The sequence below is a fragment of the Mugil cephalus genome, chromosome 10 (assembly GCF_022458985.1).
Source record: "Mugil cephalus isolate CIBA_MC_2020 chromosome 10, CIBA_Mcephalus_1.1, whole genome shotgun sequence".
In the NCBI taxonomy this organism is placed as follows: domain Eukaryota; kingdom Metazoa; phylum Chordata; class Actinopteri; order Mugiliformes; family Mugilidae; genus Mugil; species Mugil cephalus.
The window spans coordinates 21,529,301-21,546,014 of NC_061779.1; the positions used below are offsets into that span (position 1 = coordinate 21,529,301).

General features: G+C 43.3%; 1 protein-coding gene across 1 annotated transcript in view; it reads left to right on the forward strand.

Annotated features, from left to right (window-relative positions):
- The window catches only part of cspg4 (chondroitin sulfate proteoglycan 4), a 63,137-nt gene that overhangs the window by 42,040 nt on the left and 4,383 nt on the right, over positions 1-16,714 (forward strand). Inside the window, exons 5-10 of the mRNA XM_047596580.1 lie at positions 137-412; positions 4,139-4,315; positions 11,196-11,394; positions 11,638-11,769; positions 13,914-14,074; positions 16,488-16,671. Coding sequence (XP_047452536.1) covers positions 137-412; positions 4,139-4,315; positions 11,196-11,394; positions 11,638-11,769; positions 13,914-14,074; positions 16,488-16,671 — 1,129 coding nt within the window. The remainder of the gene's footprint in view (positions 1-136; positions 413-4,138; positions 4,316-11,195; positions 11,395-11,637; positions 11,770-13,913; positions 14,075-16,487; positions 16,672-16,714) is intronic.

The following is a 16,714-nucleotide window of genomic DNA, read 5'->3' on the forward strand; positions in this document are numbered from 1 at the left end:
AGATGTGGCAGCTTGTTCCTTTTCATAGTCACAACGAGAATAAAATCAGACAAAAGACAGCCACAGGCTCAGAGGAGTCTGAGGTGCAAGGATTTTGAATGTATCAATAACTTACTTCAATGTCCATCTCTCTCAGGGAAGTGACGCCTTCACAGTGGACGTCAGTAATGGCTTTACAACAGTGGAGGACCTGCACATCAAAGTGGACATCGTGCCACGGCTTATCCCCATCCTGAGCTTCAACTTCACCGTGAAGGAGGGCCTCAGCAGGGCAATTAACGCAGATATTGTGAAAATCTTACATCCCTTTTACAGCTCAGCAAACATTGACTTCGTTGTTGAACAGCCACCACAGCACGGGGATATCCGTTACCAGGATGGAGATGAACTTTCTTACTTCACGTGGGAAGAGGTACGGGAATAAAATACGTAAAAATGACAAATACACACGCTTATCCAAACAAAAGATAACACCACAAACCTCTGAGCAGTCACATCTCTGAAATACGTCCTACCTAGTCTCATATGTTTCGACATAAATGTTTACATGATCTATTTAAAGTTGCTGCTGTTACAGACATGATTAGCTGTAAGCTAGGTCGCTGGCTAATTGCCCACGCCTAATGAATCCGCTCAAGGCGTCTTGGCATGTATTATTTCCACTGCATACGTGTATTCATTCTGTGCTTCAGTCTGACCTGCCAGCATCTTGACAAACAAGCTTATATTGAGGAGTACCTGCGGAAATATAATATCATCTAAGATCCTTGGAGAGCATGTTTTCCTGTTTGGCCTTCTGTGCCGTTTCTGAAATCCCCTTTAAAATTCTCACATTTGTTTTTGAAGTTTTTTTTGGCAGAAACACGGCAAGTAAAAAGAAACTAATTATTTTTATTCAGCGATAAACGTATAATTCTCAGTCTGACATTGTGAAGACTAATCTGATTTAATTGATACGTGCTTTTGAAGGAACAGCGTCTACACAAAGCACCTTGATTTATTTTGGGTCAGGACAAAAACACCCCAAAAACTCCAAATAATCTATTTTAATAACAGGGAGTGTTACATCTTCCTCTTGTGATTAGAAACCGGTGTTTGCTCAAGAGGATTACCACTGCGAGGCAATGTCTCTGTGGAACTTTCCCTGTTGACTACTCAGTGCTGTTTTGGATTTGTTGTACCAGATGAGGAGGGAAGGGAGAGTCTGTGAACTGCTTCAGCGCAGCTATCTGGTCTCCTTCCCCATGCGATTCAGACGCCCCAGCTTTAGGAAAATATGAAAAATGCATGAGTAGTTACCAAGTGGAAAAACCTCATGCATTCTGAATGGACCGCATAGTTTAGTGGCGCTAGTTAGACACATATCTTATAGCTCTGGTTTGCCCGTGCTCTGCTCCACATTTCTGAACCATTGTGGAAAAACTGACGATGTCTTTGGACCACCTGAAGCCAAAATAAACTGGCCTGGTGTACTCCTATAATAATAATAATAATAATGATAATGATAATGTGTGTTTTGGTTCTTGCGAGAGTCGTACTGTATCTGAAAGATTCTAATGTGTGACTCCACTGAGCTTTCAGATCAATAAATGAGTATAAATATCATCGTCCGCCTTTATGGCAATGGTTGTGGTTATACACACAGAATCAAACACTATTAATTATCATAAATAAAAAGAGCAAACCACACTGCAGGGTAAATGTCCAAGCCTCAGTTAGGGCAACATTCAAACTAGGCCATAATTATTCCAAAATTTAAATTTGACGTCTGTGTGCTTTTCTTCTGCGTCGCTGTGTCTTTTTTGTTCCCATAAGCTCAATGTTGTTTCAAGCTCGAGTGAGCATGTCCCCCCTCCCCCCATCCACCTCTGGGAATGGACACTGGGCTTACTGGTGTGTGTGGTAATTTTGCGATAAAGTCATGAGTTGAGGTTCACTGAGGTTATGTAAGCCTACAGTAACACAGAGCAGCAGAAAAACTGAGAGTGACTCATGCAGATGAAGGCCAACCACGAGAACATAAAGTAACTCTTTGCGCGGCGTGGCCCAGATGTGTCAGACAAGAAATCATGTATACATCCAGCAACATGAAACACTTGGTTCTAATTCGCCTTTGTTTTAATCAGCTTCAGCTCTCCAGCTGGTTTCTGTTACTCCTTCCATCTGTGGTAACCTATTAAAGTCCACACTGTCCTCTTTCCTTTTTCACAGAGTGCAAAATGTTTCTGCAAGCTGCTGCAGTTTTTATCACCAATATTTCAAAATACAGTAGCCATACAGAGAGAGCTGAAATCCATCAAAATTGAAAGTAAAATAAATTATGCAGCTCGTATTAAGTGCTAACACGCACACACTAGGGTTTCTCTGAGCCGGCCGCGTATCCAACAACCACCCACTGTTTATTGTCCCAGAGAGCAGACTGATTGTCTCGCTGACTTTCCCTGCTCAGTAATGATGATGGGGGTTGTTATTCCAGAAGGATGCCCGTCATATGGGATCCATTTGCCACTTCCTGCTCTCTGAAGCGGGTTCCCTCATCCCAGGAGCTTACTGGCGTTTGTCTAGACAAAGTCCCGACTGTCCTCTGAGGAGAGGAGCACCCTGAATCTCTTTGCATTAATCAAAAGGTACGAGCAGAAAAGATTATGTCGTTAGATTATTTGATCCAGACAGGTATATGGGACTTAAAGACGGGAACACAGGCTGCTGGCCGCTGACTTTTCTCTTCTGTATGCAGAAAGTCGGCCCGGCCCAGCCGCAGGTGCTGCTTTCCATCGAGCCCGCTTGACAATGGATGACTGATTCCTTTGTGCGTCTGGTTCCCCTCAAGGTTGCGTCCCACGAGGGACCTTGCCCTCGTTCCTGTGCTGCTGTCAGACTTTAAAACCTGATTATGGCCTTTGACTCGGAACTTCGCAAGAGATACATTATATTATCTGCTTGGGACAGCAAAACAAAAGATTGCATACTATAAACAGATACGACTCTGTTACCGCAGCAGATTTCTCTCTGCGTCTTGTAGAAACATAGCTCCATAAAAAAATAGTTTTGGGGAAGCGCTTTTATCTTCTCTCTTGCCCGAGATACGGCTCTCATATCTGTTCACTTAATATCAGGGGATGTTTAGCTTAGCTTGACATAAAAACTGGAAGCAAAAGAACGGGGCTAGACTGAGTCTATCCAAAAGAAAGTCCACTTACTAGAACCTCTAAAGGCCACCAAAATGTTGCATCTTGTTTGTTTAACCTATGCAAAATATCAGTGTTAATGCTAAGCACCCCTGAGGCAACTGCTCTTCCAAGAGACAGCATATTATCTGAATGCTTTAAAAAAAAAAAAAAAAACTTGCTGAATGTTGTGTACCATAAGCAGTCGTGAATTATTCCATGCAAACTTATAGCTCACTCTTATCTCATACAGCCCGCTCACGCTACTCAAGATTATATTGGGTGATGTTGTGGGAAGAGCTTTACTGTCAGGCGAGTTGTCAGTTTGAATGGATTGAGTATTGCCATGAGGAATAAGCGGCACGTGCCCCGCATATAAAACAAATGAGGAATTCAAAGGGATTTAAGGTCATCTCCATCAGTTCGGAGCTGGGTCTCACAAAGAAACCAATTTTCGGCGATCAAAGCAGCGGAGGTCAGGATATCTTGATAACACTCCCTTAAAGGTCACACTTCTAAAAGAATCGGTTCCTGCATTACACATAATGCAGCAACCAGCAGCATCCTCATTGTCATGCAGTATGCTCCACAGGTTACAACACAGGCTTTCTGCTATAAATATGTAGTCTCCAAGCAAAAGTCAGGGTAACTGAGGTGATCCCAAACCACAGAAGACATTAGACAACTGTTTTTATGGGCTGAGGAATAATCCAAATGATTAATGAACTGAATATTGCGCCTAAAATTATCGGTGTTTCTCTTAGAAGGGAAATGACATTGACATTAAAACCCAATTGAAGCAAATCATTTGCTACACATAAGAGTTTATCAAGGTTTACATCAGGATAAGACAAATACTTGGTGCTTCACCTGTAGGTTCACACAGCCTCGCCCTTCGTTTTTAGCTGTTGCCTGCCAGTCAAGTCTGATTCAGAATCAAGTGACAACTGGATCCTTTCTGTCTCCCACAGCTGAAACTTGGACACGTCTTCTACATGCACGACAGCACCGAGAGCACAGAGGACAGTTTCAAGCTCTCTGCCTCAGCTTATGAGATTGATCGGCGAAGCCTCCCCTTCACCGTCCACATCACTATCATACCAGTCAACGACGAGCCACCGAAACTGACACGTAACACGGGCCTGGAGGTAAGGCTTTGCTCCACGATAGTACATCAGCTGTTCCTCTGAGTTTTCCTCCGCTGACACACTCTGTGCTAAATGAACCAGAAATGCTGCAGCAGGGAACTTCTAACGGACGTAAAGGTTTGTTAGTGGGCCACTTTTTTTTATTCCTTCGGTGCTTTTCACCCGATGAGAATCCAAGGTGACGACCACCTTGGATGTAATGAGAAGGAGGAAAGAAACTTTTTTATTTCAGTGTTTCAGAACATGCAGTGTTTCATACTGAAGGGAACAAAAAGACCGACTGCTTTCATACGCTTCATTTCAGGTGACTTTTGTGCATATATTTGCTGGAAAATAGGCCGACTTTGACTGTCGTGATTGACGGGCCGTAGGCTTTCCCACCTGCTCCTGACTTTGCATGAGCGGCCTGATGTCAAAACCACACGAAATATGAAAAGCATGACGGATTAATGGATTTATAATGCTTGGCGAGATTGGGATGTGTTGAAAGGACGTGCCCCCTCCCCCTCCACGGTTTAGTCTTGATTTAGTTCAAACAGTACAGCAACTTCCCACAAAAAGAGACCAAGACACGAAAGGTAGCCATGTTAATATCACTCTACATCGGTACAGAATGATAGTTTTAAGGATGAATGAACTCTCAATGAACTCTTTAGACTTTGCTGATCTTTCTCACCGCCACTCTGGATGGCTTGAGCTGCAGCTATAGTCCAATGTCATGAATTCTGTATGAACGGAGAATTAAATTCACATCATGCAGCAAGCATGATAAAATAAGGCAGTTTTTTTTTTTTACAGAAGGGGAATAATGCAAGCCTCACATATGATGAGGCATGCTGTGCGGCGGCTTCTGCAGCTGATTTGTTTCTTAGTAAGGAGCCGTAACACAGAGGCGAATTAGCATCTCCCCAGCCTGAGTGTTTGGGAATTGAAAATGGAGAAAGTGAATCATGTAAGTCACATAACTGTGAGAGGCCAGCGGTTGCCTGACGCTTCGATTAAGTGTCAGGCAGAATCACGCGCCGTATATGGTATCGTGTATTTTTAATGCAGCCACAGATATGCAGATGTCTCAGCCGGCTCTAGGGCGGGCACCTAAATGGAAGCATATATCACTCTAAGCACATCTCTCAATCTCGCAGATATATTTTTAGCCAGTGTAAGTGAAACTCCAAGCGGAGCAGTGATGTGTGGTTAAATAATGATATGTTTATATGTCAAATATATATCATCTGAAAGCATATTGAATTTATGTATCAGTTTGCTAATATATCTCTTATTTATGCGTGTTACTCTAACTCGAGAGCATTACATTTCACAGTGCTTGAAAAATTATAACTGATGGGTCTTAATGACTGTTTATTTCTGATTTGCGCGGTCATGTGAAGAGGCGTACTTGGTCACTGTTTCTCAAGTAAGTTTAAAGCATAATGATGATTCTAATGGTGATTCAGAATTTGGTAGTTTCAACTTGCATCAACAGTGTCTTCGCTTGAACAAGCCTCCTGCGGGCTCACAGTGTGATTGTGGCAGGCTTTCAGGCCGATTTACGTCAGTCGTTAAAGAAAACTTTTTGAAGGATCAATAAAGTAGATCCAACTGTAAGAGAAGTCAGGCGGTTGGAAAGAGCCGGCCGTAATCAGCTCACAGAACTGGGAACCAACTGTGTCATTCAGCCCTCCCTGCTCTGCCTGCGGCTCCTCGTCTCCCTGGCAACCCGTATTTTTGGAAAAACCAAGATGGTCGACGAGACCGCGGCTTTCTGGCAAGAGCGAGGGCGGCATCCAATCCCTGCGACTCCTCTGCTGCGGCTGCACAGTGTAACATAATAATATGTGGATGTCTAACCCACACAGAGCCAGGCCTGGCCCGGCGGCACTTGGATTGATTTAAAGCAGGAAGTGTGTGTGTGTTGTGACCTCTGCAGCAGATAATCAGACATGATGACTAACATGGCCGGGATCGGGCTCTGCTCAGGCTCACCATTGATCTCATTTGGCCCAGTGAACGGGATGCAGCTGGTTTCCAGTAGAGTTTACTCTGCGTCTGCCTCTGCTTACTCTTGACTTTACTGTATCTCTGAAAAGTTACTACCTATCGATCGATCGGCCTTCTTCATCTTTCCCATCTTAATGTGATTTTCAAACTCCTCTGAAGCCTTAGCCTTTGCTAAGCATCGTCATTTTGTTTTATTTTTCTCATCCAAGAGCACAAAAAGACGAGACCTGCAGTTGATCTGTTTTTTTACAGAGAGATGCCTCGGCTGCAGACAGGAAGCCGAAATAAAAATGCAATCCCACCCCTGCATTCTGTTCTTCATGGTCGTGCTCAGAGGCGCTATCATCTTTCTTGTTGGCATTTTCCTGTCTCGTCCATCCAGCTCTAGCTCCCACAGGCATGTATACAGTTTTGAAAGCCCGGATGGTCCTGGTCCTTAAAACCAAAACAAGGTTTCTGATGCCTGGATAGTTCACGATGCAGCCTCAGACATCTGGCACCTCTCAGAGCCTCGAACATTTCTCAAAGAGAGGACGGTATCCTGTCTGGGTCATCAGCAAACTCCTCTGCCTCTCACAACTACTTCATTACTGCCTTCAAATGGAATATCATCCGTTGAGTCCAGTCAAATGGAATCTGCAGCGCATTCTCTTAGGTGTTAAATGCATTGATTGTTATGTAAACCTTCAATTAGTGAGGCCATTTTCAGATTACCTGCCCTAGATTGTTTGGCAGCTCGCTGAAGGAGGAGAGGGTGGGCTAATGTTGCCATCTAGTGCCGAGGCGCAGGGATTGCACTGGAAAAAGCAGCTTAGAGCAGCAGCATGAACTGGTCACCTGATTTTCACAAAGACAGCGTTGCAGACATTGTAGGTATCACGAGTGTATTCAGTTACATTCTGTCACGTTTGTCAGTGTGAGGCCAATTCACGCATTTTGCGCCATAGATCAGAAAGAGTCAAAGGTCTCGTACCCGTCTGTCCCACAGTAGGTTCATTCCCCTCTCATCAAAAGCTAAGCTTGCCATTAGCAATGTCGGGTATATTTATTAACTCACAGCTTTAATTTTAAAAAGTCAAAATGATTCATATGATTGTATGCGCAATTAATTCAGAATAGTTAGAATTAAAATCTGTTCGCCTAATGTTCCAAGAGGAAGAGTTTAAATCTGCTTGTGATTTTGACTAATGAGCACTTATAAGCAAAAAATAAATAAATAAATGAATAAAATTTCCATTCTAGGCCAACAGTAGCTTACGAAACTTCATGCCCTCAACGCGTTGGTGTCCTGGGTTCCTCGGATTAACCCTGACCTTGAAAATGCTGCTTTTCTCAATTATTTTCTTGCTTCATACGCCACGAACGTTTTGCAAAATACTCTGAAGATTTAAGAGCGTAGCTTCGAGTAACATCCCTAGATAATCTTGTGTTTGCAGACTTCCAGCGGTTTAACTTCTCACCTTGCTGATTACACTCTGCATGTGAACAGTCTTAAGTGCTACTCGTTCTTTAAAGCTCGGGGTTTCCCTAATGAGATCCTGGGTAGGTTTGTAAAAGTTGGGATTTAACTGCGATAGCATCCTTGAGGTGTTTAGAATCTTTTGTCTCGGGGCTGTGGTGCTTCCTGTTGCCAGGATCTTGTTCTCTCTAAATCTGCAACAGCATTAGCGTTGTCAGTCGCCGCGGAGGAATTGTGCTCATAAGTCTCCTGCAACAGCGCGTCTCTGTCGTGAGAAACTGGCCAGGTGGGCGGTGCTATTATCAGCTGAGTCATCTCTGCACAGCTATCCAGAAGGGCTGTCTCTCTCATGTCCGAGGGTTTCTATTAGGAGAGGGATGAAACAGAGCGGTGGGCAACGCATCGAGCAGCTGTCTCGTCCCTGCTACTCGGGGGACAGTGGGTGTTCTGCCTTCAGGCACACAGATCCACTTCCACCGCCTCTAACGCAGTCCAGATTTGTCTCAGACTGTTTGGGTTAGTCTCCAGTCAGCCTCCATCGATGTGCTCCCAGACAAACTGCGCTTTCTGCAGGCCAGAGAATAAAACCACCCCGAGGAGAGATTCCAAAGCCGCCAAAGTTACAGCTCCTCTGCAGGCTTCAAGTGTAGGGCGGATAAAGATCTACTCTGCTGGGCGATGTAGGCAGATCGTGATGCTGTCAGTTCAACCCAAAATACATTTTGCACCTATTCTTACTCATGCAGTCAGATTATCTCTTTGGCTGGACATGACTTTTACAGTTAGTAAGATCTTCCTTTATGGTCTAGTGGTTACGATTCCTGGTTTTCATCCAGGCTTTCTCAGGATGGGAGTTTGACTTTCTTCATCTCGCTGACAGTTAAAGTTCTTAACAGATATTCAGGACAAATGTCAGGGGGTCGTTCTAAAATTAGCCATCTGTTTATTTCTACACATCAGCACCTCCCTACCCAAGCCAGCATCTGAAAGCATCTGCAAGCAAACATCTGAATGACTTTATTCAGCATGTAACTAGAAAATACTCATTTGGAAGGTACAGTTGAAATAGGATGAATGTACAGAACGTAACCCTAACCCTAACCCTAACCCTTTTAGAGAAATCTGAGTTAGTTTTAATCTGGATGTCTAGATGTCTGTCGAACTCATAATTATTGCTTTGGGACTGAGCATGAACAAACATAGATAATATTTTAAAACGCCTGAAGCCAGAGGCCTTCTTCTCAGTAATGATCTCATTTGTTCATTTTTTTTATATATGTACATAATTCTCTTCCTCCTATCTTATACAATGCATGTCAGCTCATTCAGATGATTTGTTGATCTTTTCATTGTGTAGCGCACAAAGTACTGTTGAAATAGTACATACAGTGCAACTGCTGAGACTGAGATGAAACATAACCAGACTGTTGATTTCCTTTCAGCTCAAAGCGGTAATGTAGGAGCTGTAATGTATGGCAGCAGGAAAAAACCGAGTGTATAATGACCGATTACAGCTCAGAGCGGTTGACGCTTTGTGTCGCTGTGATTGAGATTTGATAGAGTGTCTAACTGAACGGGATGTTATGAGCAGTGGACTGTAAGGCAGCTAAATTATACACTTGGCCACACATTTGTTGTGTTACCCCCCGGTCTCAAGAAGCAGAGAGGATGCAGACGACTTAAAGAGAGAAAACTTTGTGGTTTCAGGAGAGCTTGAACTCCCTTTGAAAGTGCAAAAGATGTGGGTCAAGGTATTTTGGTTAGTCAGGCAGTCTTTAATCTAGATTTAAGTGGAGTGGTCTCTGATTTAAAGACCGGCGTAACATTGTTTGAGAAGACATCTCATCAAAGTACCCTTTACTGTATGTGCCCCTCAGGATGACTGCTAGCTAAACTCACTTGGAAAATGGAAAACATTCCCATCATCTTCTGCTTTTGCATGCCGGGTATGACATGGTAAACACAATATGTGGAATTTAGCCTTTAAACGTGTGAGCTGTAGCACCACTATATCCTCATACGTTCTCACAGAGTCACTCAGTGCTGGTCGACTCTTGGCCTCAGTTCAAATAAAGCCTCACATCTGAGTGTGAACGAACTTGCTGCTTTTCCTGCCGTTGCTTTCAGATCTATTATAATGTTTAGATTGCATACGGCGTAAACCTAAACACTAACTTAAGCATTTAGGCTGCTATTACAGTTACATTAAAGCAAACCCTGCCCTTAAGCGCCTAACAGCTGAAACTGTTAATGTGCCGCGCCTCATTTGCATTATTTGGTGATGTATTTCCAAATTCCCATGAGCAACTGGGCCCATGTAGATACTGTGTCACCGTGGATAGATTGTGAGCCGCGCCGCTACGATCATAGACACATTTCCTGTAATTTAGACATCAACCAAAAGCCTCAGGTTTTAAAAACATCGGGAAGTCTCTCCTAGAAGTTGCAGAGATATTACTTTATTTCTCAGTGGTCAGTATCCTCATTAGACCTTAATGCTACTTTGCTACCATAGATGACAGCAAATAAGTCAACTTCAGATTTATGGTTCATTATAGTATCGGTCATAAGATAACTTCTCATGTACACCAGTCAGGCATTTAGTTTTTCCTAAACCGTTTCTCTGTGTCTGCATCCTGCTGGGGATGGCTGCTGCCATCAAAGGGTGTCACTGCTATGAGGTGGGGGTGTCTGGTCTGGTCTAAGTTTGTGCTACATGTCTAAGTAGCATCCACATTAATGCCAGGTCCTTACGTTTCCCAGCAGAAACACTGAATTGTCAGAAGATGATCAATGTACTTCTCCTCTCAGTGGTTTTAATGTTGTGGCTGATCTGCGTATGCCATGAATGGATAACATGTGGTCTATCATGCTGTATACCACATTCATTCCCTGACTCACAGTGAGAGAAACCTCGTCATCAGTATCTGAGACGGAGTCGTCCACTCCCCTCTTGCTCCCGCTGGAGGCGTCTTGCTCTTCATCCAGAGTCTGGAGACAGAGGTGGTAGAGAAGGAAGGCGAATGGCTCTGGAGATCGATACGTGGCTCTATCTGCAGGGCACCCTCAGCTCATTCTCCCGGCTGATTCCAGCCATTTAAGAATGTCTTTCTAGGGATCTGGCCCATTTCTTTCAATTAATGCTCCCTTCAGCCCGCCGACCATTAGAAGTCCATTAAGGGCCCTGCACCCAGGGAGAGTCATTCAGTCCACACCGCTGTGCTCCATCTTCTGGCAACAGGAGCGTCTAGACGGCCATGGAGAAATAATTAACCTTTTAGATTACTACTATGGAGGTGGCTGGTTTGTGGGAGGGGCTTAGTCTTATGCTTGCACTCATCTCTCTCCACCTATCTGCCTCAGACTGGGTAAATGCGTGGTGTCATTTCATCTCTGCGCCCTGCTGTCTTTAATCTTCAACAGGTTCTGGCTGGCGAGGAAGCTGACATCACCTCCAGCATGCTGACCACCGAGGACGCAGATACACCCGCAGAGGAGCTGGTTTACCACGTTGAGATGCCGACCAGCGGCGTGGTGGCGCTGAAGGAGGCGCCCGACGAAAGCATTCTAAACTTCACACAGGCTCACATCAACAAAGGGGAGGTCATCTTCATACACGAGGGTGAGGCCACCACACAGGTCTATGTGTTATAAGCAGAAATCTTAACTTTTAATAATGAAATGATCAGCAGGTCACTGGTTCACAGATCGGCCCTGTAGAATAATAAAGTGGACTTGATTGCACCCTCTATTTTCCCCTTTATTGTGACAAATAAGAGTTTTTCTTTTAACTGCTACTATATGATACAGTAATCCTTTAATGCCAAAAAGACTGAAAAAGACACTCATTGTCCCACGTCCACAGGTGAGGAGTCCGGTGGCTTCAGATTCACCGTGACAGACGGAGAGCACACTTCTCCTCTCTACCAATTTGTCGTCACAGCCAGGCCTCTCACCATCACCATGGAAACGCAGGAGGAGCTTGTAGTATTTCCAGGTAAGATGCCAAAAACGCTTCCAGACACCAAGTCGTGAAGACACCACTGAAGGGAGGATGACCGCGGCCACGTGTCTGTGTGTGTGTGTGTGTGTGTTCGTGTGTGGTCAGAGCACTCAAGCTATGAAATACCAGATTCTGTTTGTACCTCGTCTGGTTTGTGTGACGCACAAAGCACGAGAGTTTGCTCAAACCTTACTTAAGTCATTACTTTTTTTGAAACAAACAAACAAACAAAAAAAAGACTTCAGGCAGAACCACACATCTCAGAATGTCATTTGTGACTCTGCTCGAGTGAGCAACACGGACAGCCTCCGCCGCCACCTCCACCGCCATCAGTGGCCGAGATTCACACGATCTGAATGAATGAACAAAGGCAACATTTTTTTGCTAATGCAGGAGGAGGCGGGATAGGGGGGCGAGATGAGCTCCAGAGCCGTAGTAGACCAGATGATGTGGTGAGCACAGAGCAGGTGAAAGTGAATGAACATGGCCTCGGTTGCACAGCGCACTAATTGGTTGGGACAGACTAGAGTCCTGACCACATTCTTTCGAGGTCCCTGGATTTTTCCATTTACTGAATTTTTCCGAAGCGCAGCTATTAAATAGTCCGTGTGCAGCTAATAGGCGCTCTTTATTGGGTGCACCTGCTTAAACTAATGCAATCCCCTTTTATGATGCCTAACAAATCATCCTCAATCATCTAGTCACCTGGCATGGATTTCCATCCGCCTTGAAGGAGTTCGCCTTTGCTTTGCTTAGATTCTATTTTGTTGAACACCTTTTCTTGGTACCTATTTCGATGTTTACATCTCAGATATAAAATAAGAGTGAATTTTGTGTTGCTCTTGTGTCTAAATAAATGTGCCAAAGAGATGTCACTTTAAACCCTGAAGTTTTAAGAATTGTTCATCCATGGCATCCGATCGTGCTCGGATGAGCATGTGGACAACTTCTCTCCCCTCAAACTGATGTACTTGGACTGCGACAGAAAATATGACACCACATCGAGCCGAAAACAGGATTTGATGATTTTACTTATTCGTGTGCGTTTGTGCGTGTTCAGGCACGAATGCACTCATGCACATTTGTGTGAGTGTGTGACAGAGGGACCACTTTTAAACGCTCAAGTTGTCGAAGTTGACTATATGCAGCTTTGACAAACAGCGACCCCCAATGGCCACATTTGGTAACTACAATATAGGACACTGAATTTGTCCCTGAGATGGTGAAGGAAGAGTTGTGACATTTAGACATTACTTATTTTAACACCTGGTTGTTTTGCAAATAGTTGTATGAAAAATGCTTTGCTTGCATTTTAATGTAAATAGCTGTTAATGACTTTGTGCAAATTAATTGGTACATGTGTTCGTTAGTGGTTTTCAAAGTCACATATCAAATCTGTTCCTGCTCATAGGTTATAGTCTTTTTATGATTTTAGGCCAAGTGTGTTAATACGGTTTGAAAAAAGAAGAAAAAGATAAACTGTGAGCTGTGCCGAAAAGAATGACACTGAACAAAGCGAGATAAAGAGTTTTTAAGGTGAAATATAAGAGGTAAAATCAAAAGTAGTCAAAAATAACCAATTATACCCTAGACCACAGAGGGTTAATGAACCAAGATCAACAAATGTGCTTTTTATTTCTTATTCATCCAACTTTTTGTTCTTTATAGGAACACGGTGTTTAACTGATCTCAGTTACACAGATGTTACACTGCCTTTAAGAGGTCACAAGCTGCTGAGCACCAGAAACAATGTTTCTCCTGTTGTTGCACATGGTTGTTCTGCTTCAAGTTAGCATAAATACTAATGACGATGAAACAGCCACATTGTGCACACGTGTCGGCACAGGCAATGATTCTAATCATCTTTGTAATAAATTTCACATTAATTCGTGACATATGAGATCCATTGTTGCATTTACAAAGGCTTGGATACGTGTTTTGGAGCATTCACCATCCACATCAGGAACCTCTTCTGCACACTATAATGAGTTACCCCAGCCTCTACAGTTTGAGGCCTTTTCAAACTTGGCTTAATTTTATTAGCTGAACTACTCGGCTCAGCTCAGCACAGGAGGGAACATTTTCCACACAGTCATTTCAGTGCTCAAGGAACCGTGTGCGTGTGTGTGTTTTCACAGGAACGAGGCAGCTCATCACTAATGCCAATCTGGGGGCTGTAACCAGTGACGATGGAAATGAGATAAGCTACTCACTCATCCGCCCACCTCGTTTGGGAAGACTCATCCTGGCCAATGACAGGAACCAGTATGAGGAAATTAGCAGCTTCTCTCAATCACAGGTAATTACTTTTTCTGCGAGCGATCCAAAACAGTGTACGTGTTTCTTGCATAGGCTTCTGTTAAGAGGCATTTAAACCCCCCACTTAATTCTCCCCTTTTGAATACGGTTCAGTTCAATAAATTTTACAACACTGAAAAAAATGAAAAACAGTTAAACATTAAAATGCACTGAATCTAAGTTAATAAAAGCAAAACAAAGGAAAAATCTTTATTATGGGATTTCTCTTTAATAATCGCTCACACTAAGGTGACACAGCAAGTTCAACTGTTACTATACACTCCTCCCTCTTTTTTTTTTTTAAATAAATCCTCTTGACTTTGAAATTTAACACGATTAGTAACAAGTTTGGATTAATAAGAAGCTCACAGCTTTGAAAGACAGTCATCTGCCACATAGGCCATCAAACAGACATGCGGTATAAAGAGACGTTAGGCCTCTACAGTGTATAAATACAGGAGCGCTCCCCGGACTACAGCAGGCGTGTTCTAACATTTGTTGCTGTGATACACAGATGGTAATTGTAGAGTCCAACCAGAAAACCACCACTGATTCTTTGTTCAGACACTTGAAGATTACATTTTCCTGAAAACCAGCGTCTCGTGGAGTGCTCCGTCTGATTTTTTGGAGACAAACACTGTGATTTGTATTCCGTCTCCATAGTTACAGTCAGTGTTGGTTTCTGTTGACCTCTCTTTGTTGCTGTTAACCAAGTAACATTCGTTTCCTAAAGTCAAACAAACCCATAGAAATGACAGATCCAGAGGCGACACACCCTGTGAAAAAAAAAAAAAATAAGATGAAGGACTAATGGAGCCTCAGGTGGCTACCTTTGATATATTTTGCCATGACGAAGGCCCTACAATGCATTGACAATACTCCACAACCTTTCCTATGGGCTCCCTTCTTTCTTACCTATATGAGATTCGCTACACTAATGCTTCACTGATATGAGATATATTTGTAGCAGTCATGCGAAGACCAGATGCCCAGACCAGACAGATCAAATAAATAAATAAATAAATAAAATCCCGACCTCTCAGGAGTTTTATATGTACTTAGGTGCATTCATTTAAGGTGCTGTATATTACAGAGGCTGAGATGTCAACATGTTTCTGTTCCATGCCAGCAGAGGGCCTCATTGTCATTGTGTCACTGAGACGTTGATCCTCACCTTGAGAATGCGCACTAGGCTCATACTTTACAGGCTTTTCCACTTGACGGTTTTACTATCGTCTCAGGACTGGGTTACTGCTGCCTCGCCTTTATTATTGTCAAATACATCCGTGTCTCGGTTTGAGCTGCTGTGTGTAACGGATAGAGTTGGAGAGGCTTAAAGCGACTGACAGGGTGAAAATGAACTAAGAAATACAGATTTCATTGAATTAATTGCTGCAGTTGCTGTGCACATGTCGGGGCAATATCTGAGAACAATAAAATCTCTTAAGTTTTTAATGCCTGACACCTACATGTTTCAGCGCCACCCTTCCTCAGGGTGTGTCCTCTGATTTCAAAGAGCTCCTTTGTTCAGTGAGTCACATACTTAGCGTCTGTAAAGCAAAGCACATTTGTCAGTTCACTCTGATTTCATGGATAGATATTACAAAACATGACTGATGGTATTTTAGACTTTAATAAATTTGGTTAGGATTATAGGGTACAATGATACAATTCAGTACCACATCAACATGCAGCTGCGATGGCTGTGGTCGACTATCTGAACTATCTGTTCATTTCCATTCCTGACATCTGACCATGCTTGGACGAGCATGAGAACAAATTCCTTCCCTCCAAACTGATGCATTTGGGCTGTGACAGAAAATCTGACACCACGTTGAGCCGAAAACAGGATTTGATGATTTTTACACGTTCGGCAGTGTGTGTTTGTGTGTTCGTGTGTGTGTGTGTGTGTGTGTGTGTACACTCATGCACAGTGAGTGCAGAGAGAGGAGTGGAGACAGACAGAGAGAGAGAGAGAAAGAGAGAGGAGTTGAGTTTAGGACACAGTGACCTCAGAGAGCAAACACAGGCCGTCACATTCCAGTTTCCAAACCCTGCATCCCAGTTCAGCTGAGCCAAACCACTGTTGCAACCATTTCAGCTCCCATTTTAACTGTGGTGCTCAAAGACGTCAGAGGGAAAGAAAGCAATAAAATATTTTAAATCAAACCAAAATGTCAATGTTGGCCTATAAAGTCACTCTAAGTCAGAATTTTAGTGCATCAAAAATGAATCAAAACTAGATTTTCATATTTCTGCCAAATTCCGTAAAAGCTGGAAAAGGACAAAAGTGTTTCTTAAATCCAAACTATCAAGATAAAAGGATGGCCTATGCCAACAGCCGATTTTTGATCTTACTGAATATTGAATTTTATAATAAAGCATCTTCTTAACGTGGTTCCTGTGATGCACAGCTGGAATCAGGAGTGGTCTACTATGAACACCAGCTACCCACAGAGCCTTTCTGGGTTGTGAGGGACGCCATCGAGCTTTCACTGTCATCCCAACCTGCGCCAGATGTCCGTCACATCCTGCCCATCACCATCTCTTACTATGCTGCTCACAGCAACATCTCCTCACAGCTGTGGAGGAACAAAGGTAAATGAAATTCAGGAAGAGCACAATCTCTAAAATTAATAAA